We start from the raw sequence: 25,580 nt of genomic DNA, 5'->3' as shown, positions 1-25,580 counted from the left end.
CTGGGACCAGTGGCTTCCCTACCTGTTGTTTTCCTATAGGGAAGTACCGCAGGCATCCACCGGGTTCTCCCCCTTCGAACTCTTGTTCGGACGGGAGGTGAGAGGCCCGCTAGACATCCTCCGAGAGAGTTGGCAGGGGGACGCTCCTCACCAGCCAGTAAACATCACGAGCTATGTCCTGAAGATGCGGGAAAAGCTGGACCAGCTGAGCTCCATGGCCCACCAACACCTGGCCCAGGCTCAAACGAGGCAGAAAACGTGGTATGACCGGACAGCACGCAGTCGCACCTTTGCGTCCGGACAGAAAGTGCTACTGCTGTTGCCTTCATCAGAGAGCAGTCTGCTGGTGAAGTGGCAAGGCCCTTTCACAGTACTTTGCAAGGTCGGCGAGGTAACCTATGAGATCTCAATGCCAGACAGACGTCGCTCCAAACAGATCTTCCACGTGAACCTCCTAAAACAATGTATTGACCGACCATCTTCTATTCAAGATCAGCTGTGGGCGCGGACCGTGGATGAGGAAGAAGAGCCGTCGGAGCAGTACTTTCCTACTGCGGGCGGTGAGTCAACCTACCCCTCCGTTACCCACTTGACAACCGAACAGCAGGAGAACCTGCTGAGAATCATCCCAAGAGGCCTGTTCCGAGACCAGCCTGGGCGAACCGACGTCATCACCCACAACATTCGGCTGACTTCTCCGGGCCCTATCCGGCAGACCACCACCAGGGTTCCGGCGCGACTGATCCCCGCGCTGAAGCAGGAGGTGTTGGCGATGCTGGAGATGGGGGTGATCGAGACATCACACAGCGAGTGCAGTCCCGTGGTCCTGGTGCCAAAAAAGGATGGGGGGCTCCGCTTCTGTGTCGACTTCTCAAAACTGAATACCATCTCAGCTTTTGACCCATATCCAATGCCCCGGGCGGACGAGCTAGTGGAGCGCCTGGGGAAGGCTGAGTTTCTCAGTACCTTAGACTTGTGTAAGGGGTACTGGCAAGCACAGGAACTGGAAACCCTCAAGCCCAGGAACTGACCGCCTTCAAAGCTCCATCTGGCCTGTTCCAGTTTAGGGTCATGCCCTTTGGCCTACATGGCGCAGCAGCAACATTCCAGCGTCTCATGGACGAGGTCCTCAGGGGCACTGAGGACTACGCTGCTGCTTATATCGATGACATCATAATCCACAGTTCGTCGTGGAAAGAACACCTTCAACACCTGAGTGATGTCTTCCGTAGGATTCGTCAGGCTGGGCTAGTTGGGAATGCCAGTATGAAGTGTGCTACCTGGGAAATGTCCTGGGTGGTGGCACAATACGTCCTCAGGTCAGCAAGGTGGATGCCATCCGCAGCTCCCAGCCGCCTTCAACCAAGAAGGGGGTGAGATCTTTTCTGGGGTTGGTCGGATGGTACCGGCGTTTTATCCCCAACTTTTCAAACTATGTAAGTTTGCCATATCGGGCAGATCTGTAGTTCAATGGATTGAGACACAAGAAAATACAAATTTGACTCTTGAATCTGATGTCGCAATACATCATACCTTTAGAAAATCATGCAAATTTCTCTACCTTGTCTGTGGACATTGTTATTTGCTAAGCCGGTGCTGGATAAACAAATAGCGTGCGTGGGACAGAGGAAAAGTTATTTGTTGCTTTAGAATTGGATAAACTCAATACCAATGAAAATGCAAAATAGTGGTCACATGCTCCACAGGCGGCTATTTTGACCCTTCTTTCAGCACATGCAAACGTTTGGATGGGTATCATATTTTCTCCCTTGAAAAGTGTGAATTTCACTACTGTATGCTCTCCCCAAATCTGGCGGACCAATCAAATCGGGCTTTACGATGATGGACAGGTGAGCAACAGCGCTTTTGCCAAAGTTGAGATGTGGGAAAACTCGTGGTTTCACTTTCATCAAGGGAAAACAGCGTGTTGCATTGTGACATGTTGTTCCCTCGTTCATTTGAAATCTCTGATTGACCACCTGTTCCAGGGATTTACGACAGCCTTTCCCAGCTGTTTATAACATGTTTGTAGCATATCAGTGTTCAACTGAATTATTTTTAAAAACGGAGGGGATATAGGCTATCAGTTTTTTCCTAATAGCCTACCCTACTACCAGGGGCAACGGACTGGGGGTAAAACCACTACTGATTATAGGGGCCCAGGGGAGAGAGGGCCCTTGAAATGTCTGGAATATATTTTATTTAACCTAGGTTGAGGAACATGGGGGCCCATCAGGACTGCCTATGCAGGGGTCCAGGATCTTGTGCCTACTACGTATCTCTTAGATTTCGCTAATGAGTGCAGGAGATATTGACAGCACAATAACTTTTACAAAAGACCAGAAAACAATGTTAAGGCATTTGTGGAGAAGAAGGATGGTTCTTGTGTTCTTCCTACAGCTTACGGTAAGCTATTTCGTTGCTATTGGTTAGGTCTATCCAATTGAGTGCAGAGGCATTCCCATCCACATCAATAATGTGTCATTAATGTACATGACATGTGTCATGTCATTCTTATGACGGTTACATGTCACCCTTATGTAGCCCCCTTCAAATAAAGTGTTACCCAAAAGCTTTACAGAGATGTAATTCATTTTACAATAGTACAAATAAGCCATGCTTATGTTACAGCTTTGTCTAGAGTTGTAATGGTACCTATATTTTGGAAAAAAATCCACAGACCTTATTTCTGTATTAATTCTATGCTCACAATGTCACAGTATTCCTGAGATGAGGTCTCTAGCTTGATTATCTGCCAATGAATAAAATAAACATTAAAATGTCAACAGAGTAAATAAATATATATATTAACTATGCAAATAATGATCAACACATAGTTTCCTGGTGTTATTTTGTACAATTAAGAACTTAACCATTGACAGTACGACTGAATGGTATGACAGGGGTTGAATTGTGAAATTAATGTTTCTCTGACGCCATCTAGTGCCAGAAAGCAGTACATGTCTTACCCCTGCTCTCAACTGCACAGTAAGTGGCTGAAACACTAGCACTATAGTGGGCTATAAACAGCAGAAGGCTCTCGGCCAGCTTCCTTCCTTCTGCTTTAAGGAAGCGATGTAGCAGGTTTTGTACATACATTATTATTCACAGCAGCAGCAGCAAAACAAAATATAGATAAAACTCAGGCAACAATCACAGCAACAGCTACATCTGTCTGACTTAGGTGGTGACCCCTGAGTGGGAACTGCAGGGGGTTGTGCCACAACAGCTACTTGAACAGGGGGCACTATTTGAACAGGTTGTGGGACTTGAGCTGGGGGTGCTACCTGATTATCAGGTTCTTCATACTGAATAAGATACTCTGGGTAAATCTGATTCTTCTCAAAAACAACAAATATACTAGGGTTCTGTATCTTATTCACACAGCTATCAAATGCTGCAGTTTTTTCTTCATCTTTGAAAGGAGGCTTGTTGTAATCTGGATGTCCTAATGTGAAGTCTCCCACCAAAATCCGGCAAACGAACATGGATTGTGTTCCAGGCAAATCGGTGTATTGGTTAGAGTACTCTGCATCTCGGGCAAAATAAGATCCTGAAAAAGACAGCAATATCTTTAAACAATAATAATCCCACACAGTACGCTCCTATTTTATGTGAGCAGATATCTTAATCTGATCTCAATCCAACAATCACTCAGTGATTGCTACTACATAGTATACTGTACTACTGCATACTGCTTTGTTATACTGTATTAGAAGAGAGGATTATTCATTTTAACATCATCTCACCTCTGCCATAATTAGTTCCATTCTTGCCACACACCCTCCAGTCTATGTTTTCACGGCAGATAGCATCCACATACTCTGATTTAGTCCCATGGAAGAGAAATCTCTCAAGGACATCCCTCCCAGCTTTGGTTTCCATATCATCCTTCTGCCTATGGTATCAATATTGTATCATTACTAAAGATGTTGTTGCCTAGTTGCTTGGGAAAACTTGTTACATGACTAAAGTCAATGAGCAAGTAATTATGTCAATCGGATCCATTAAAACCAAATAATCGCAACTTGATACTAGGTCATTGAGGCTAATACACAACATAATATACTCTGAGAGGCCTGAACCTTAAAAATTGTGACTTGCTAGTTGCTACAGTACATAAATTATATGCATCATTTTAAATAAATTGAATTTAAATGAGTGTTACTCATTTATTTACAAACAAGATAAAAATAGTAACCTACAAATTTTCCACAAGGCCAGATTTTGTATTCTCTCAACGCTCAAAATGTTACAACCTGCCATGGTTTTATCGAAGGATATTGGAGTATTCTGGAGATGCTGTGTCCAGCCTGATTCTCTGTAAGCGAAAGAAACTAAATAAATGTGTATCACATACTAAAGACACACAAAAGAGTATACAAATTATATATTTCCATAAAGTATAGTGCAGAGAGGTTGTAATGTGAATCTGCATGTTCAACCAGTACAAACCAATCAGGGGTCTTGACAATACTTTTAGAAGTTTCCTTTATGTATTCAGTGTGATGAAACTCTTTTGTCAGTGTAATGAAACCTTTCGAAACCAAACTCTTTAGATTGTAAGTCAAGAACAGGGGTTTATGACTTAACAACAACTTGCATTTATTTATCAAGGCACCCAAAACACTTTACAGTGAAGTGGGAATCTCACTAACCACCACCAAAGTGTAGGCTAGAGCTAGGACCTGCAGTACCTCATAGATGTGGGTCCCAGTAATCTGGCAAAGACTCTGGGATAATAGGTGGGGCTTTGTTGCAGTATATGTCACTGGAGATACAAAAACACACATCAATATGTATTTAATATAGATAGATAGATAGTTGATTGATTGATTGATTTAATGTTGGCACACTCACCAGGCTTTCTGGATCTCTGCATTTGAGATGAACACTGGTCGTCTTCTCACGAGCCTCTGTGTTTGGGCAATGGTATTTGTTTGAAGCATACTGTATCTGTTGGGGTGTTGGTCACACAACTTTATGAACCAATGATCAGAAGCTTCACATTCCATGGAAGTTAAGTCAGGTTTATGGCTACAGCATAGTCAAAGAGTCTATGATTCTAATGTAATGCATTCATCAAATTGTCCCTCATAGTCCTCTAGTTCATTGTGTATCTTCAAAAAAGCATTAATGTGGGGGTGCTGTGGCACATCCGACCTGGGTCATTTCCCGATTCCACTCCATCTCTCTCTCCCACTAGCTTCCTGTCAATTTCTTCACTGTCTTATTTTAATAAAGGCAAAACCCCCCACAAATATACATAAAAAATGTGGTGTACCCAAAAAACTCAGTTCATATTGATGATATCCAGCTGAAAATGTTACTGTTGTTTCACTGTTGAGATATCGCCTCTCCAGTTCATCACTTGTGATGGATAAAAATTGCTCATCACCAGCCTGCCAATTGATACAATTTCAACTGACTCTGACCTCAACCACAGGTTAATCTCCAATGTGAGATCACTATTTGAGAATAACGCACCTGCATTTGCATCATCATCAGATGTGCTTGGCAGTCATTACCACTGAAGCCACTTGGCGAAATAACGGCTATTTTATATCAATAAATTATTTCATTATTGTCGCTGTGTGCTTGACCTTGAAGGTACAGTATGTGTAGTAAGGCTCCACTGTGCTTTGCATCATACCTAACACCCCTTAGCTTTTCTAAAACCACTGCATCGGCCTCCCCACGGCGTACTGTATCATTATCAGGATATGAAATGACCTATCCTGGGATATGATATATGAGAACCTACAACTTACCAGTGGCCCAAACTCTTTCCATCTGTCCTCTGACTCTTCCCAGTACCAAACCCACTTTGTGGTGAGTGAGGAAAGTGAGAGCAGTGCTGAGGTAGTCATGGAAAGGCGTCGAACTGTAGCCGATCCACAGGTCATTGTGTCGAAGTACAGGGGTGGGGTTCCGACACTTCAGACAAAAGCAATAATGGCAATGATGTCTGCAATCTACTTTCATTATGCAGTTAGAGAACATCTAGGCAAGGCAAGTATATTAATATAGTGCATTTCATACACACTGTAACTGAATGTGCTTTATAAATAAACAAAAGAATAATTGTAAAGTATAAAATGGCAATAGCTTAAAAAAGTTTAAGAAGTAAAGAACTTGAAGTAGAATAATGAAAAGTGTATAACGAATTGTCTATTACATCCCTTACTGTTTTGTTTCCAGATCTGCCACAGGTAAGGTGTGCGGCTATGAACTTTACCACGTACCGCATCTGTAGGTGTCACATGAAATATATCGTTTCACTTCTGGAAGAGGCCCAATCATTCTTGTCAAACCATCTTTGGCAATAAATGTTTCCTTGAATAAGGACACTGTAAATTTTATGTTGAATGTGTCTTGAACAGGACAGAGAGCGGTGAAGCAGTGGTAAATATTATGAGAAACTACGATTAATCTGACTCCATAAAGTTAACATATTGACCAATAATTATCAGGTAGTAGCAGAGTAGTGGCATGGCATATGAGGAGAGATATGTAAATGGTGGTAAAATTATGATTTATTAACAAATAAACCATAAGCTTAATTGTAACAATATCACTTAACATTGAATGTAAGGTAAAACTCAGATAAGTCAATATACTGTAACAAAGTAACAAAAGAACAAAATAAGCTTAACTAAATAACAATAACATAACCTTAACAAATTATAAATCAAGTTAGATATTAAATACATCAGGTAAAACAAAAGGAGAAAGAGAGAGAGAGAGAGAGCGAGAGAGGCCAAAGAGAGCAAGGCCTCCTCCAGAAGAGTTGAGCAGGCAGAATAGAAGAGAAAAGAGAAAGTAAAAAGAGAAAGATGAGTAGAATAACTTAACATATATATATTTTTTTTAAGTATATTTTTTGGGCTTTTTGCCTTTATTATGATAGGACAGTGAAGACAGACAGGAAGTGAATGGGAGAGAGAGATGGGGTGGGATCGGGACATGACCGCAGGTCGGACTCGAACCTGGGTCCCCGTGGGCACTTGGATCCGTACATGGTATGGGCGCTGTAGCCTGCTGCGCCACAGCGCCCCCCATAACTTAACATATTAACATATACACTGTAGACGGCATTCCCCTGGAATCACCAGGGCATCACTCTTATCTGAGAGCAGGGGGTTGTGGGCGCATCTCATCAGAGAGGGCATCAAATATCCCAGGTTACGGAAACATCATATGCATTAACTTTACTGTTCTACAACTGACAATACTGTATTTCTCGCATGGAGACTTTTAAAATGATGTCAGATACGAGCAGATTATAATTTCTCTTTTGACAAATATAGTTAGAGTTCAGGTATTTTCCTGAGTTAGGCCCACAACAGAATGACAAGAACCGAGACCAAATGGCAGCTGAAAATAGTGACTTTCTAGTTCACTGTATGTATGCATAAACAGGGATGCTGTTGATTACAAAGGTATTTGTCAATATGATACCTTTCTACTGGTTTAGGTATGCAAATTGCTGGCCTTACAACACTTAATACATAAACTAATAATAATGGCAACAGTGCATTAGGCGTGTTCGACTTGAGGCAGATCTGACTTGGTCTGGCTTTCTACGTAAACGTGATCTTCAGAGGCTAGCCGGGAGGAGCTACAACAGAGGGCAGCTCATCCCGGACAGACAGGCTACAGTCTGCCTGACGTGACTCGCGGGAGATATCGAGGAATTTTGTTTGCAATAAACACAGCAGAACTTTCATTCTTACTCATTAAAATGAGCATGATGACTGACGAAATAAATTCTTATGATGTAGTTTAAATAAACCACTGTTGTCATACAGTTAACAGGCCTGCATTTTAGCACATAAATTCAATATCAAGTGTTTCCCCTTTATGTGTGTCTATCTATTTAGCCAACAGCAGAAAATAACAGAATATCCAAACGTTTTTAGAAGGCTAGCCTACCATTGTTGCAGAAATCACGTACAAGAAGGTATCCATTCGATTTCTGTTTATTTTCGCATATTCCAACAAAAGGAAGCAGCATGAGACTCCCGTCATAATCGTCGTGAGGGCATTCCTCCCAAATGGCCCTATCACGTCTTTGAACTGACGTCATGAGGGCGTGTTTTAGCTCGTGCAGCTCGTAGAAGGTAATGGTGCATTCAGAGCACCTCGGAATGACAAGGACCGCCCCCATGGCTACTTTGTTTTTCCGACAGCAAGTGTTCAAGTGCTTTGCCATCGAATGTGTGACAAACACGGATGCCACAACAAAGGTTAAAACATACACTCACTAATCCTAAACAAACAACTGTATTTGCTTAAAATATAGTGTAAGATGCTCGTGAAAGAAAGATATGCAGCTTTTCAAGTGATAAAAAGGGCAAATTCCCAAGTTTACATTAAAACTGTTGGACATGAAAGGCCACATGGACTACAAACGAACTACAACGTGACGACAAAAGTGATGACGAGCCCCTAACTGGGCAACTCTGTTAGCAAAATCTAGCTCCAGTTTCCGACCTCTGACTCACACATTAGGTGACGTAAATGACGCGGAATGATGATGTTTTCACTCGGAGAAAGGTTTTTCCGAAGCCCGTGAACGCTAGGTAACTGCAAGATCTGTCTGCAGGCTAATGGTGCATTCAGAGCACCTCGGAATGACAAGGACCGCCCCCATGGCTACTTTGTTTTTCCGACAGCAAGTGTTCAAGTGCTTTGCCATCGAATGTGTGACAAACACGGATGCCACAACAAAGGTTAAAACATACACTCACTAATCCTAAACAAACAACTGTATTTGCTTAAAATATAGTGTAAGATGCTCGTGAAAGAAAGATATGCAGCTTTTCAAGTGATAAAAAGGGCAAATTCCCAAGTTTACATTAAAACTGTTGGACATGAAAGGCCACATGGACTACAAACGAACTACAACGTGACGACAAAAGTGATGACGAGCCCCTAACTGGGCAACTCTGTTAGCAAAATCTAGCTCCAGTTTCCGACCTCTGACTCACACATTAGGTGACGTAAATGACGCGGAATGATGATGTTTTCACTCGGAGAAAGGTTTTTCCGAAGCCCGTGAACGCTAGGTAAGACTCCTGCGATATTTTAAGGTCATGTGACATGGTGTCACGGTGGTAAGTCCCTCCCCGGCTGACAGAAGTCGGACAGAATTTCTAACCAGCAAGCATTGCGTCCATCCCAGTATGCATTGTGTTCAACCCAGCATGCATCACATCAAGTCAGATCTGCACAGATCTGCCTCAAGTCAAACACGCCTATTGTGTTAAACCCAGCATGCATCACATCAAGTCAGATCTGCACAGATCTGCCTCAAGTCAAACACGCCTATTGTTATTAACCACTAATCTGCATTCTTACCACATTCATTGCAGCGACCAATAAGATACAAGCAACAGATTTCATCACCTGTTGAAAGATTCATGTCCATCAGCTTAGCCTCACACAGACCAATTATCATATTAGGTCATTGGGGAAAGTTTAAACATGTGTACTAACATCATAGGAACATTTCTGTTATCAATTTCAAAAATACAATTTCTTAAAAAAAAGCATCAGATGAAAAGGTCCATCTAAAATCACAAAATGTGGTAATAATTGTAGTTATATAACTCTCAAAAAGCTTGATACCACAAAGTACTTTACAGAACCTGAATGTCTGATTAAAACACATGAAAGAACAATGATTTACTCTAGGAGAACAATATCTATGATATATGAATGGTATTTTAAGGTAGGTAGCAATCGCTACTTAGACAGCGGAGTCAATGCCCGTGAAGGGGCAGATAAAAGTATCTAGCCTATTTCCTACATTTTCATTAATCTTAAACTAACATATTTGAAATGGTTAAATTCCTACTTACCGGTACCCACTGCCATTGTATTTTCCAGTTTGCATTTGAACACAGCTACTGTACTGAGTGTTGAGTTACTTTGAGTATAACCCTGACTGGTTTGTCTAGTTTTTGTTTCTCTAACAGGAAAGCAGTCAACAGTCCCGTGAGAAAAGGTATTGCACACTAACAAATATCTCTGTTATCATTATCAGTATTGCAATGCCCGTAAAAACCATGCCCTTTTCTGTAGAAATTCCGTAGTCCAATGACATGCACATGACGCAGACTATACAAATTCAAATCAGTTTAATCAGCAAGGAAAATACCTGTTGGTCCGTGTCTCTTTTGTGTTGCTAAAAGATGCTGCACTGTCTGTTACCTGTCTGTTGTCTGTGTCCTGGAAAAGTCAAAGGGAAAGTGCAAAGTACACACACACACACACACACACACACACACGCACACACACGCATGCACACTAATAAAAAGATCTGCTACTAGTACTGATATAAATAAAGATAGAACAATGTGGAAAATAATTGCACTGTGAAGAAAATGATGCACATAAACAATACCGAAGAAGTTTTTAACATGAAGACAAGACAACATAGTGCAGATAAAAGTACATAAAACATACAACATAATGTATGGGCATGTCATTAAATTTTTTTAAAATACAAACAATAATCATGTCAGAAAACAATAAAAAATAAATACTGTAATTCAATGAAAATACTAAAGCATCATATAAATATAAATACAGTAAAACATTTTTCCTGAATAGATATTCATGTATAGACATTCAAGTTATTATATAGAATGTATTGTAAGTATTCAAGGAGAGTATACGCTTTTCCTTATCAGGTTATGTTTAGACTGCACATTGCACAATCTTAGTAAATTAGTTTGTTGGCCTGGTTAGTCTTAACAACAACATGAATTGTAACTTCTGTTAACAATTACAGTCATCCTCATCACATAACCTGTCTTAAACTTCAAGAGTGCAGTCCACTGAACCTTCATGAATTGCACCCCAAATGGATACCATAATGACCATCATGCATCTTTCCTTTCCAACCTTAACACTATTTTATACAGCTGGGAGCAGCAGTCCAAAAGAACTTCACAATTACAATAGACATCTTCACAACATCTGGGCTTAGGGGGAGGAGTCTGATGTTCCACTGGCTGAGGTTGGATATTGATGGGTTCATAGAATGATTGTGATTGTGACTGCTCATTAGGTTGGATATCGATGGTTTCATAGAATGATTCTACCTGAACATGTGGTTCCTCTCTATAAGTCTGGTCATCCTCAGTTCTGTACTTAATTAGGAACTCAGGATAAATCTGGTTCTTCTCAAAGATAACATAAACACTTGGCCGTGCAAGATCATCCACACAGCTGTCGTAGGACACTGTTTTCTTTTCATCCTTGAAGGGAGGCCTGTAATAATCTGGTTGTCCCAAGGCATAGTCTCCTACCGTCACTTGGCACATAAACAGAAATCTCACTCCTTGTTTGTTTGTGTACTCATTGGCATATGAGGCATCTTTTGAAAAGTAGCATCCTGGAAGTGAACATGTATCATTTTAACGTGCTGACTTCAAATCTTTTAAGTTATTACAAATTATTGTGTTGTTTATAATACACTCAAGATAATTCTCTAGATATACTAATGGTAACTGAAGATACTTACGCACCTCTCCCAAAGCGAGTGTCTGTTAAGGTGTTAAAACTGCGATCAGCGTTTCCATGACAGACGGCATCAATGTACTCTGATTCAGTGCCATGAAATAGTCGTTCCACACGGCCGTTCTTCCCAGTGTCATTCTTCATTTGATTCTTCTGTCTGAAACACACTGTTATTAGCGACGATTCCATGTGTTTAAATAACCCCTCAAATAACTGATTACTATATCACAAACACATGGGCGTAGCTTTCATTTGGAAAGTGGTGGGGAAAGGGATGTCCCTAGTACTAATATACTGTATCTGTCATAGATTACACCCAGGCCCATGTGTAAGACAAATACAGTACAGGTGCTGGTCATATAATTAGAATAATATCAAAAAGTTCATTTAATTCCATTCAAAAAGTGAAACTTGTATATTATATTCATTCATTACACACAGACTGATATATTTCAAATGTTTATTTCTTTTAATTTTGATGATTATAACTGACAACTAATGAAAATCCCAAATTCTCAGAAAATTAGAATATTAGGACTAAAAATACAAAAAAAATACAAAAAAATTTTTTTTTGAAATGTTGGCCAACTGATAAGTATGAACATGAAAAGTATGAGCATGTACAGCACTTAATACTTAGTTGGGGCTCCTTTTGCCTGAATTACTGCAGCAATGTGATGTGGCATGGAGTCAATCAGTATGTGGCACTGCTCAGGTGTTATGAGAGCCCAGGTTGCTCTTGGCCTTCAGCTCTTCTGCATTGTTGGGTATGGCGTATCGCATCTTACTCTTCACAATACCCCATAGATTTTCTATGGGGTTAAGGTCAGGCGAGTTTGCTGGCCAATTAAGAACAGGGATACCATGGTCCTTAAACAAGGTACTGGTAACTTTGGCACTGTGTGCAGGTGCCAAGTCCTGTTGGAAAATGAAATTTGCATCTCCATAAAGTTGGTCAGCAGCAGGAAGCATGAAGTGCTCTAAAACTTCCTGGTAGACAGCTGCGTTGACCCTGAACCTCAGAAAACACAGTGAACCAACACCAGCAGATGACATGGCACCCCAAACCATCACTGACTGTGGAAACTTTACATTGGACTACAAGCAACATGGATTCTCCTCTCTTCCTCCAGACTCTGGGACCTTGATTTCCAAAGGAAATGCAAAATTTACTTCCATTAGAGGACATAACTTTGGACCACTTAGCAGCAGTCCAGTCCTTTTTGTCTTTAGCCCAGGTGAGACGCTTCTGACGCTGTCTCTTGTTCAAGAGTGGCTTGACACAAGGAATGCGACAGCTGAAACCCATGTCTTGCATACATCTGTGCGTGGTGGTTCTTGAAGCAGTGACTCCAACTGCAGTCCACTCTTTGTGACCCCCCCCCCCCCCGTCCCCTCCCCTCCCCTTTTTAAATGGGTTTTGTTTCCTCTCCATCCTCAATCCTCTCCAGGGTGCAGTTATACCTATTGTTTATACACTTTTTTTCTACCACATCTTTTCCTTCCCCTCGCCTCTCTATTAATGTGCTTGGACACAGAGCTCTGTGAGCAGCCAGCCTCTATAGCAATGACCTTTTGTGTCTTGCCCTCCATGTGCAAGGTGTCAATGGTCGTTTTTTGGACAAGTTCTAGACTGAGAGACCATTTAAAGGCCTTTGTAGGTGTTTTGAGTTAATTAGCTGATTAGAGTGTGGCACCAGGTGTCGTGTCTTCAATATTGAACCTTTTGACAATATTCTAATTTTTTGAGATACTAAATTTGGAATTTTCATTAGCTGTCAGTTATAATCATCTAAATGAAAAGAAATAAACACTTGAAATATATCAGTCTGTGTGGAATGAATATATACATTATACAAGTCAACTTTTTCATGATATTCTAATTATATGACCAGCACCTGTATAAGGGATATATCAAGCATTTGAAAAGCAATATTTTAAAGATTTACTGAAATATTAAACTGGACTAAATAAATATGACATTGGAAACCCACAAGAGCAAGTGCCACTGATATGAAAGGTATACGTACAACATGAAAAACCTCCAGAGCTTCAGGTTTTGTATTCTCTCAATACTTAGGATGTCACACCTCATCATGGTTTGGTTGAACTGACTGACGATGCGCCTGTAATCTTGGGATGAAGTCTCTAACTTGATTCTCTGTGGTTTAATAGAGACTTTTCATAGGTCAAAATTGTTTCATCAAGCATACAATGGAATTTGTTTGGTCTCACAAACTTTTTCCTCTACAGAGGAATCTTTCTGTGACACTCATTCTTGACCTTCACAAACAAATTAGGATAATATGACATTTAGGGCGCGTCCAGTCCACTTTTGCTAGTTTGACGGCAAAATAAGTGGTGAGATGCCAGGGGCATGGTTTAAAAGCGTTGTTGTTATGTTTCTTAATTAATCATGGGTGTGTTTTAATCCATTAAATGGATCCATTAAATGAATGGTAGTGACATTTGCAATTCCCTTTGAGAGCAAGGAACACAAAATCAACCAGCGCGTTCAGTAGACGAATGAGCGCATCTCTGCAAAAGGAATCTGCTTGCACCTGTGAGCGTGTATGCAACAGCAGAATTCCACTGAAACTTCCTTTGCTAAAACGTGTGTGTGTGTGACAAGTAGAGTATACACATGTCAGCACTTGCTTAGTATTTGAACTTGCAATGACTAAACAAAGTCTTACACTTTGTTTTTTACATTCACTACTGACTGACAAGGGATTACAATCAAAAATATAGCCTGAAAAAAGCAACAATATTTGAATGACTGTATAAAAATCCTAAGGACATTTATTCAAGCACACCAGCATTGCGTTGCCAGAGATTTGTTACTAAGGTTTCGCCACTGGAGCAGTTAGACTTCCTGACGGTGCGCCCCTTAAATAACACTGAACCACGCCACATTTAACTATTTAGACCTGTTTTTTCTTGGTCAGTCGCGTCAAAATAGGAATTTGTGATTATGCACCTGATCACACCTTGCTTTTTTCATTGATACGCCCTTGGGTGCACTAGGTTCACATAGCATGGGTGTAACAGAGGTCGTAATTCGTCCGCCGCTCACGGCCCTCGAACCCGCCACCTCAACACACACCGGCATGGGAGTCGAACGCTCTAACCACTGAGCTAAAAGCCCAGGCTTCCAACTCAGCGGTTAGAAGCATTCTTAAGGTTAGGGGTGTGAGGATTTACACGCGCAACTAGCATGCTAGCTCAGTTAGCCTCTGTTACATGGGCACCTGGCGGAATAATAATTATTGTGCTGAGCTCAAACTAGCAAAACACTTGCGTCACACCAGGCCCCTTGATGCACTGGGTGTAACACAGGGCCTGTGATCTGTGAGTATATGAAAGCTCTTATTGAACAGAGAAATACTACAGAAATGGGTGTTCCTGGCATCCATCTTGGAGAGGCCTTACCTCATATCCTGTCCCAGGCAGCAGGGAGTGATTCCAGTGCTGTGGGACTGAACTAAGAAAGTTTGAATGTATCCTTTTGGCATATTTTTCACTGAAATAAAAACAAACAATAACAACACATTGAATTTATATTTCAAGGCACCCAAAGCGCTTCACAGTGAAGGGGGAACCTCACTAACCACGTCCAAACAAGGCTCTATTCAATAAATCATTTAAACTGAATAAGTGATAATGATTAGCAGGGTTGGGTAGTAAGGGATTACATGTAATCTGGATTATATCAGATTTAGGGTTGGGTATCGTTTGGGTTTTAACTGATACAGGCCCGTCGCTAGAAGGCAAGCAAACCAAGCAATTGCTTGGGGCCCCGAGCTGACCAGGGGCCCCAAGACAACGACTGGTTAAGAATAAAATGCAACAACAAACTGTGAGCGCCCCTTTGATAGTCAATGCAGTAAAGTGCAACGACACTGTTACCGGCAATACCGGGATCCCCCTCAAGGGGGCCCCTCTCAGTAGTCGCTGACAGCAGCCAGCCAGCCAGGTTTGTGGTCTCTGCTGCTGCCGCGAAAATATAAAACCTCGGGAGTCATAATAAAGCGGTTATGCGTCCGGAAGCCAGAAGAGAAAGGAAGAGGATGACAAGAAAAAACAAGATAGTGGTAAGTGATAAATTACACTGGATAAAATAGCTCTACTTTACAAATGGTGTAATGTCACAGCAGGAACGCTAGCCATCAAAAAATGTTTATGTTAACTACCTGGCTGATGGCCCATGCTGCTTGTAACAAACTAGAACAGTTAGCGCAACTTTTTCCCCCGAACGGACGGAATATGGTTACATACTGTAATATGTTTATTAACGGTATAAGGAAGACGCAGATCTGTTCCAGAATCACTGTTTATCGTATTTAATGACATAACATTGCTTTGTAATAGGTTTTGATGAAAGTGGCATAGCTTCTCTGCTATACTAACTATTCGACCGTGATAATCTATTTACCAAATGGGGGTTAGGAAAACCACACGATAAATTCCGTGCATCAAAGCAGACTGGAACTTTCATGTCTAGTAGTATTCATGCACGCCAGCTGTTTACTGTCTTTAAAGCACCAGGTGCGTCTGTCTAATTCTCAAACAGCAGAATGCTTAAATGCTATGTTAAGCTACCAGTAGGCCTAGGTCAATGTATAACATTAGCTTGGGATGTTTTTACAGTAAGCATTGGTAGTTTTGAAAGCAGCTGCATCCCTTCTAAATATCAAAATATGGAAATGCTAACATATCTTTTCTTTCTCCCTCAAGGTGCTTTGCTTAAAGGAATTATCCGGAGTAAAATGCACTTTAGATCAATTTACGGATGATTGGGAGTACATACGTTGAGTTGACATCCAAATCATGTCATTCGGATGTGTTTTAAGAAAGTTCGATGTTACCGTTTTTAGTCAAAACTCGTTAGCGTGGAAGTGAGAAGGGCATATTATTTCGCCGCTACAAAACGCTATTTTTATAACTCTTCTACAGTTCCAAACAACATTACACTTACGTGGTAGTGAGTAGAGGGTCCCTAAAGCCAAACCGAAGTATCCCGAGGTCTTTATGTGGTCGGATAGAGAGTCCAGAATGAATTTCATCAAGCAAGTACCTTTCCGGAAATGTTGTCATCTTTGCTGCCATCTTTAGGGGAAAGTTCACAATTTCTTCGCCGTTTAAAAAAAAAAAAAAAAAAAAAAACATAGTCCAGTCCATACAACTTCATTTCAATTTCAAAAGAAATACTGGACTATGTTTTTTTTTTTTTAAATGGCGTCGAAATTGTGAATTTCCAGAGCACACTTGGCAATTGACTCCTACGGACTTACACGCAATGTACCCTTACGGCCAGGGGCGTAGCAGGGCGTCGTAGTGGGGGGACAAGTGGGAATAAATTACCCGGGCCCCAAGTGGGGGGAGGGCCCCTAAGGAGTTGAATTTTATTTTCCTTAATAATAAATAATTTCCTTAATTTAAAGATCTTAATAAATGTTATTAACTAATATAGATGCAAATATTTCGGGTAAATGCATCAGTTGATTGATGTATTAAATTGTGTCCAAGCCAACATTGTTTGAGGGCAGGCACCCTCTCCCTTGCACGAAATGGTTCAGTCCGCCTTCCCCTGCTAGGCGCATTTTTGAAGTAATGTTCATTCTGCCGAAGCGGCAATGCAGACGGTCACGGTGTGAAGATGTCTAAGTCTAAGAAAGCTAAATCCGGTTCCCAGAAAAGAAAAGAGAGGCAAGAAAGGGAGAAAAAAAGAAATGAGGGAAAACAAGTGTTAACAGCTTTCTTTCCCAAGAAATGAAATGAACTCCTGAAGGTTACAAAACACTTCAATACCACCGCGAATCCGCGATTATCAGTGCTAAAACAGCATTAACACAAAATTAGAAATAACATGATGCCTGATTTATAGCCTACCACAACATTTCAATAGCTTACTAATTCGAAAATTATTATGAGCTAATAGCTTAACTTAGTAGGCTCAATGTTATATAGGTTCATGAGGAAAGGCTGTCAAATTAATAGCAAAGCTAACTTGTGAAACGCATCACACTCAGTTAGCTATAGATAGGTGTTCTCTCAGCCAAAAGTGTTTTCATTCATTTCATGTTCTAGCTTTTAAACATTCTTTAAACATAAGAAATTCACTGAAGTCTTGGGTAATAAGATTATTTTCTGTTATAAAGTACAGTAAGAGTTGTTAGATTAATTCAATGTGTGATTAGAAAGTAGGCCTAGTTAGTTGTGAACCTCATGCTTCATGCTTACAGCCGGTGGTTGGTTGGTAGGTTGGGGGGGGGGGGGCCCATGGCCACCACTTGTGCATAGGGCCCAGATTTTGGTGCTACGCCCCTGGCTGCAGTCAGCCTGGGCAAACCGAAGGATAACGCATAGAGAAAACAAAAGTCGCCAGACACATGAAAAAGTCGCCAGATTTGTTGTCAGTCGCTAGATATACTTTTCAGTCGCCAGAGACGGCCAAAAGTCGCTAAATCTAGTGACAAAGTCGCTAAATTGGCAACACTTACTGCTAGATTTTGACAGGAGCTCGTAATATAGGTGCCATGTGTAATGTCTGCCAAAAATCAATTCATACTCCACATTACATAAAAGATGGGGGCAGTATACCTCCAGAAAGTGAGTTGGTCTGCGCTAGAGTAACAACCGAGACACGTGTATTGCAGTTTGGCTGGCGGTTATGTTGCCCGCATACCGCCTCCCATGGCCGAAACTGGTATTATGACACCTGTTGGGCTGTGGCTAGTAATTTAGCATGCTAATTCAGGTTGATATCTCTGCAGCACTATACTTTGTCATTTTTTTAATGACATCATCGTCCTTATTTCTTGTCATTCTTTTGATGCGTGTAGCTAATTTTTTGGATATTTTTACCTCAATTCTTACACATGGCACCTTTAAAGTAAGCTGCTTGGGCTCATTGAAGCTGTCAAACACTGTCCACTCGCCTATGTGGTGCACCCCTCTGAAATACATCCAGTGTTTATGTTAGGTAACTGTATCTGGATGTGTTGCTATCAGAGCAAAATTTGCAGCAACTGTTTACCATAATCCTGAAATTTCTGTAAGGGCGATTGTTTCAGTTTTTTTTTTTTTTTCTTAACGACAGTCTCGAGAAACACCGATCTATCTGAAAAATCGCCAGAATTCTCTTTTAGATGAATTTGACTACATTCACAGAAATACTATTTAGATTGAATCCTTAAAGAAATCCTCTATCACCAGGAATTTAACATCTCTCCATATCATTTTCTTCTCCTTTTTTCCTACATTCTACACTTAAACAACACATGTATTTTACCTAATCAGCTTGTGCAAAATGATTCAAAAGGATCCTCCCTCAAAAGACCCTGTATAGGTAGTCAGTTGTTGTGTTGAGTGTATGGCTTACCAGACTTTTTGTACTTCTGCCGGTGAGATCAACACTGGACGTCTTCTAACTAGCCTTTTCATGATCTGATGAGTTTCAATCATATCTGAAAAGGGGGTGGGGGGTGAGAGGAACATTACAAAGAAGTTGACACGAGTATTAGGTAAAGAAGAAAACAAGCACTTTAATGTTTTATGAACCATACAGATATACAGTATATATTGTTCACCATAATGATGACTAGCATACCACCAGTAACACTCACCCTTAAAACTGAGGATGTACCTGTTCTCCCCACGGGCAAACTGAACGAATGGCTCTCCTTCTTGATATTTCTGTTCCAGCTTCTCACCTGTTATATTCAAATTGTCTGCTTTGCCGTCCTGCAAAAGAAATTACATTGCCAACGTATAAAGACACAGGATCTAATGAGCACAGTAAATAGTAGCCTACCCCATCAAGATAGTAGCTATTTATTCAAGGGTTTTATTTTGCCTTTGTTGTTGCTTGTTTTGCTCTAAAACTTGTTTTTTAGAAAAGTGCTCAATAAATAAAGATTATTATTATAATATTATGATACAATTCTTACATACAGTATAGTACAACATTTAATATCTAATGAGCATGATTGTGTTAAGGGTAGTTTATGACTTGACTCCTTACAGGTGAAGCATACTCTATCCACTGGTCCTCTGCAAACTCCCAGTACCAGGCCCACGTTGTGACGAGCAGCGAGACAGTGTGAAACTCTGGTGATGTTACGGACAGGCGGCGCACCTCAGATGACCCACAACGCATCAGGTCAAAGTCCAAAGGTGGGGTGCCGTCACTTTAAAACACAACAGGGATGTTACATGGATGTTACAATAACAGGCTCTCCCTGGAATCCCCCTTCCTGACATACTGTATACAGTATATATATATATATATACATATATAATATCCCTGCCTCCTCTAAGATCACATGATTGACTTCAATGCAGTTACAATACCCTTGGTTGGCTCCATCAGACATTCACAATTGAAGGAAATAATTCTGTATTCATATTTTATGTGAATGGTTTAATGATTCAAGTCTTTATGACTTGAATACTGTGTAGTTCTTATGGTCATTTGTGATTTTGTACCCATGTGTACCCTGTGTGTGTGTCTTTGGTCTGTATGCAAGCATCCTTTGTTTATCCTTGAATTCAGTGAAAGCCTGTCTATAGCCCCTTGCCTATCACCAGGTGTGAAATGTTGATGTTTGTAGAACCGCATGTGTCCAAGCCTCTGAAGGACTTCCCAGGAAAGGGGGTAGTTTTAATTAAAAGACAATAGAAGCTGGCCAGATGTCACCCAAAAGGCCACATCCCCCATACACCACACCTTTACCTTGCATATTCATTCCAGTAGGTCACTCCCTCTCTTCGTGTGTAACTTTAAATATGGTCTCTGTTAGTCAGAGAAGTTAGAGAAATACTGAGAACATCTGGTGGAAACCAATGATGGGGTGACCCAAACATGTACCTCTCTCCCTTGAGGGCCACTGGCCCTCATTGAAAAGAATAAAGCCTGGATCCTGACTTCATTCGTCCTGATTAAGTCTCAAGAGAAATATGGTATTAAAAAATATACTATCACCATGTTCAATGAAGGCATATTAGGATTGGTGACATTCCAGTGTTATCAATCAAGAGTGGCAGTAATGAGATCAGTCACATGCAACTGGGTTTGGTAAAAGACATACACTCTGTAGGAGGGAGGAGGTTGAAGTAAAAATGAACAACCCCTGCAGTAACATACTGATGGAGTTCAGATTTAGACTTACTGCTTTGTCTTGACAGGGTTGCAGTAGTCTCTCTCTATTTCTTCATTGTTTGGAAAAGCTCTCCATTGTTTGCCCACCCTTCTCTGCCACTGGTAGGGCATGCTGCTGTGGACCTCATCACACTGACCTAATTCAATTGGGTTTAAACGCAGGCACACATAGTTTTTCATTCAGAACCAATAAAATGAATCAAGCTATAGATTAACTATCTTAGAGGGAATACATAGGCTTTAGGGTTTACAAACACACACAGACTGTCAGAGAGAGAGACTGCCCCAAGTCCAGTAATTAACTTTTAGTAATGTACAGAACATCAGGGGGCATATTGCAAAGTGAATAAGATAACATCATAATCTTTTACAGAGTTACTGTTAAGAAGGCTGACAGGTTGCCAAAGTGACCTAGTTGTAGCGCCAAAGAAGCAGCATACCTTCCACACTGCAACGATGAATAAGATGCATTTGACAAATGCCATCACTCCCTGAAGATTGCGAAAGTGAAGATTGTTATTTCTGAACCTTATTGCAAAAAGGTATCTAGAATTTTAAATACTATGTATTAGATTTTACAAGCACAATGTGCATAAAAGGTTAGTGTGCATATGTTTCTTTGTAGAGCATTTGGAGAATACACATCTTTTTAATAGTGTATTTTAATTGGACACCCTTACCTGAACTGTTTTGGTTCGCCTGAAAAACAGAAGCATTGGCTGCTGAATTGCTGAGTGTGGGCATCTGCTATTTAAGATAATAATACAAATGGCATAGCTCAGTAGCTCATATATACACTGAGGATCTACATATAGTTTATATAATTAAAATTATAGATGTAGCAGAAGCAAAACCACATCATTGCATAAGAAGTAACTGACTGATGACCATAGTAGTGGACAAAACTGTACACTGATTGGTCACACACTCTTGCATCACTGAAACAAACCATGCCATAATAGCAAATGCTAACTGACTAAAGCTAAGGTGACCCTATGCCTGGTCTTATCAGGCAGGTTTATACTTTCTTTAACCATCTACTACTCAATATAGTAGGTTGGTACAAATGGTGTGTGAGAGAAGGTGGATTAATTCCGACAGTGATGTTGGGCGAGGGATGCCAAGAGGTTTGGCGAGAAGTCTGTGTACAAAAATAGCAAGAAAGAAACAATTAAAAAAGTATGTGCCTCTCTGGCCTTACCAGACGAGGAGCTGGTTGAGGAGGGTCCTGGTGAGGATGTGGTTTAGGTGATAAATTAGGAGGTGGTTGAGGTGGTGGCTCATCTTGGAATAGCAGTACAGATATCTCGTTTTCCTTCAATCCTTTTAAACCAAACTGTTTCAGGACCCACATATTATGTGGTGAGTGTAAATCATGAGAAAAAGGGCATCTGTGAATAAATTATAAATGTAATTATCAGCCATTGTCGTATTTTGATTAAGCCTGTATAGCAGAAGACTAAAAGCTTTTCATTGAAGTTTTCTTTTATTCTTGGACTAGGCCTAATCCATGTGGGGAACCAGCCCGGCAATGTTTTGAGATTTTTAGGTTAGACAGCATTGCATGATTGGCTGACGGCAGATGCAAATACGCCACATGTTGTACCCAGGATCTGTAAAATCCCCTTTCACTGTGCAACACGTGCCAACAGCAGCCTGAATGGCCAACTAAAGAATCATGCCAACCAAAGAAGCAAACATCAACAACAAAGCATTCTTTCGTGAGCAACAAGTAGGCTTCTTTAGCAAGTGTGTACGCCCCGTTAATGCAGGCTCTAACCAAAGCCACACTGAATGTCTGTCTGAAAGACCACCATCACAGACTCATTTGATTTTGTACATTTAAAAAGCAATAATGAAACTATGAGGATGAGAATACCATAGACTTCCTGAGTATGACTCCTATAACTACTCCAGAAATGTGGTAGTAGTAAAAAGAAATTGGAATTACCATCTTAACAGAGTATAGACATCATACAAGGCAACATTACAGTCTGAAACTTTAAAATGGGTGTCAGTGAGAGTGAGAAATAAATAAAACATAAAACATAAACATACAGTACACAAGAGTCAGATGACTGTGGCATGGCTTCCTTTCTCTCATATCTGATCTGGCATTAATCCAACATGGCAGTCAGTCAGCTCCTGGCCACGTTCAGTAGTTTCTTGTTTAAAGTTGAGTAAAAGCAACACCATGGTAAAATTGATATCTGTGCACTAAGCACTAGCACTAAGACGGTACCCAATTCATAAAAAAACAACTGAAAGGGTCATGAACGCATTGGCAATGTTGAATGCTATTGCTTAAAATCTCAGATAAATGAAATCTATTCTTACCCAGTATCATTACAGGATCCTAACATGTAGCCTTTACACATGTGCAAGCGTTTACAACCCAAGCAGTCTGGCGTTTCGCAGAGAGAAATGTTGCTTCTGGCCGTCACAAACATTCGCCCGCCAAGACAGACCTCTTTAAACGTGTCAGGGTTCTCTGAGATGATCCTTTTGAGCTCCTGCAGGGGTTCCAGCCCCATGTTCTCAAGATCTTCATACAAAATCATGCCTCCTTTACCGCATATCGCCCTGAGTATGTCTGTCTTTGCCATCTTTTTATTGGTCTAAGCTTTGAATACTCCAACACCTTACATGAGCATTCATGCTCTGTCTTCACTCAAATATTTCTGTCTGCTTGCTCACCTACTACCTGTGGCATGCTGTGAGTTTGGTATTATTCCTGAATGTGGTGGTGATACTGGTTGAACTTGTTTGGATGCTCTTGACGGAAACTTGCTTGACATCCTTGAAACAATGTTTTTAGTGAGAGTTTATGCTACCAAGTTTTGGTAGTAAGGTCTTTAAAGGTGAATTAGGTCCTTAAGATTAGATTATATTAGATTCAACTTTATTGTCATTACGTAGAGTGCAAGTACAAAGACAACCAAATGCAGTTTGTGTCTATCCAGAAGTGTAAAAAGCAGAAAATGTGAATGTGATGTACAAAGTATAGACAAGTGGTGCATAGACAAGACAAGATATACTGTATAGTGCAGTGTAGACAGCAGTTGGTTTACAGAAGGTGGTTTACAGTAAATATACTGTATACCTGAGTGTCTCTGCTTGGATGGGGAAAAACATACCTTTGCCATACGACTATTATATAGTTATTACTACTAACTAGTTACTAACCCCTAACACTAAAGAAGTGAGAGAGCAGTTATGTGAGGATGACATTAATAACTATAGTGATATGTCAAATATCATTTGTGTTACAACCTGGTACACCATCTACAGTTCTACATTTCCGCCTTGACATTAAAGAATTATAACTTGTGCAGCATTGCACTGTCTCTCCCTAAGCTTTACACTTGGCTTGACTCATTCTCATAGATAGGGGTACTGATTGAAAGAGGTTTTGGTTATGTTTCCAAGCTCATATTCACTTTGAAATCTGGTTCTCTTTAGCCGGAGATTGTTTTTTTTCATGTTCTAGTTCTGTTGTCGGTAACGCTTTAGAATAACATGTGCTTATTAGGTATTAACAGTGCATAATAAGCAGTTAACAATTCATTACTAACAGTTAGTTAACTGTTGTTATCCTTTAATAACATTAACTAACTGTTAACATGCAGCTTGTAAGTGTTAATAAGCAGCCTTTTAGGTTACTTACAAGCATATTTGTTAACAGTTGCAAGTGTTAACAAGCAGCTTGTTAATGCTTGTTAATGGTGTATAAGACAAAAAGGTGGATAACTAATACGCTTATAAGACCTTTCTTACCTATTTGTAGTAAATTTTGCAGCCCCCCAATCTAAAGCGAGGACCATGTAGCCTATAGTTCCACAAGCCCAACCTTCTATCTCTCTATACAGCTTGGTTTAGCTGTGAGAAATGCACCTTTAAAATGGTTGCAGTGAGCAGGAATCAAACCCCGGTCTCCTGCATCAAAGAGTGCAGAGCTACTTATTGAGCTACACTACTTGCCTTGTACAGCTGATGAAATTGTTTATTTTGATTCTATATTCCGAAGTGCTATATCACACTAGCTATGCTTTTTACAAAATATGTTTCTGATGGAAAAGTGGTGTTTAATTAATGCAGAAACAGACCACGAATGTTCGCCTCTGTTCAAGGCAAACTGAAACATGTTTCAAATCGATCACGAACGTTCGCCTATGTTTGCAACTTTAAACCAGAGCTTTGAACGCACCCACTTATCGTCTTTAAGCCTCGGTTGCTAGGTAACCAAACTATATACAAAGCTGGCATATCTTTAGACTGCTGACAAACTGACAAACTGTTTTATGCGTTCACTGAACAAAGATTATGGAAATTAAACACCACTTTTCCATCAGAAACATATTTCTAAAAAGCATAGCTAGTATGATATAGAACATCAGAATATTTTCCATCAGCCAATTAGGTACAGTAGTGTAGCTCAATAAATAGCAATGCACTCTTTGACGCGGGAGACCAGGGTCCGATTCCTGCTCACTGCAACAATTTTGAAGGTGTATTTCTCACAGCTAAACCAAGCTAGATAGAGAGATACAGTATAGAGAGATAGAAGGTTGGGCTTGTGGAACTTTAGGCTACATGGTCCTCGCTTTAGATTGGGGTGCTGCAAAATTTACTACAAATAGGTAAGAGAGGTCTTATAAGCGTATTAGTTATCCACCTCTTTGTCTTATACACCATTAACAAGCATTAACAAGCTGCTTGTTAACACTTACAACTGTTAACAAATATGCTTGTAAGTAACTTCAAAGGCTGCTTATTATCACTTACAAGCTGCATGTTAACAGTTAGTTAATGTTATTAAAGGATAACAACAGTTAACTAACTGTTAGTAATGAATTGTTAACTGCTTATTATGCACTGTTAATAC

The 25,580-nt window shown here is 40.4% G+C and overlaps 1 protein-coding gene across 4 annotated transcripts; it reads right to left on the bottom strand.

Moving 5' to 3' along the window:
- Positions 1-10,126: 10,126 nt before the first annotated feature.
- LOC143136059 (protein mono-ADP-ribosyltransferase PARP11-like) lies at positions 10,127-24,536 on the bottom strand. Of its 4 annotated transcripts, none has more exons than XM_076296516.1 (12): positions 24,473-24,536; positions 21,897-22,086; positions 21,376-21,442; positions 21,136-21,186; positions 20,706-20,832; positions 19,559-19,724; positions 19,161-19,278; positions 18,917-19,001; positions 14,965-15,055; positions 13,563-13,693; positions 11,541-11,689; positions 10,127-11,407 (listed from the first exon to the last, which is right to left on the bottom strand). In XM_076296516.1, exons 1-12 carry the CDS (start codon positions 24,517-24,519, stop codon positions 10,893-10,895), a joined length of 1,737 nt encoding a protein of 578 aa, XP_076152631.1. In that variant the 5' UTR covers positions 24,520-24,536; the 3' UTR covers positions 10,127-10,892. The 4 variants fall into 4 exon arrangements, with proteins under 4 accessions (XP_076152631.1, XP_076152629.1, XP_076152630.1 ...); XM_076296514.1 differs by lacking the exon at positions 24,473-24,536 and adding an exon at positions 23,033-23,392; XM_076296515.1 differs by lacking the exon at positions 24,473-24,536 and adding an exon at positions 23,033-23,392 and having other exon boundaries at positions 21,376-21,394.
- Between the last annotated feature and the right edge of the window lie 1,044 nt (positions 24,537-25,580).

This window comes from Alosa pseudoharengus, unplaced genomic scaffold, assembly GCF_046254945.1.
Source record: "Alosa pseudoharengus isolate Yale_2024_CS ecotype anadromous, Long Island Sound unplaced genomic scaffold, YU_APseudo_1.1 YU_APseudo_1.1_scf_20, whole genome shotgun sequence".
Taxonomy (NCBI): domain Eukaryota; kingdom Metazoa; phylum Chordata; class Actinopteri; order Clupeiformes; family Clupeidae; genus Alosa; species Alosa pseudoharengus.
Note: the sequence above shows the minus strand (reverse complement) of the source record. Positions and strands in the feature narration are given on the sequence as shown.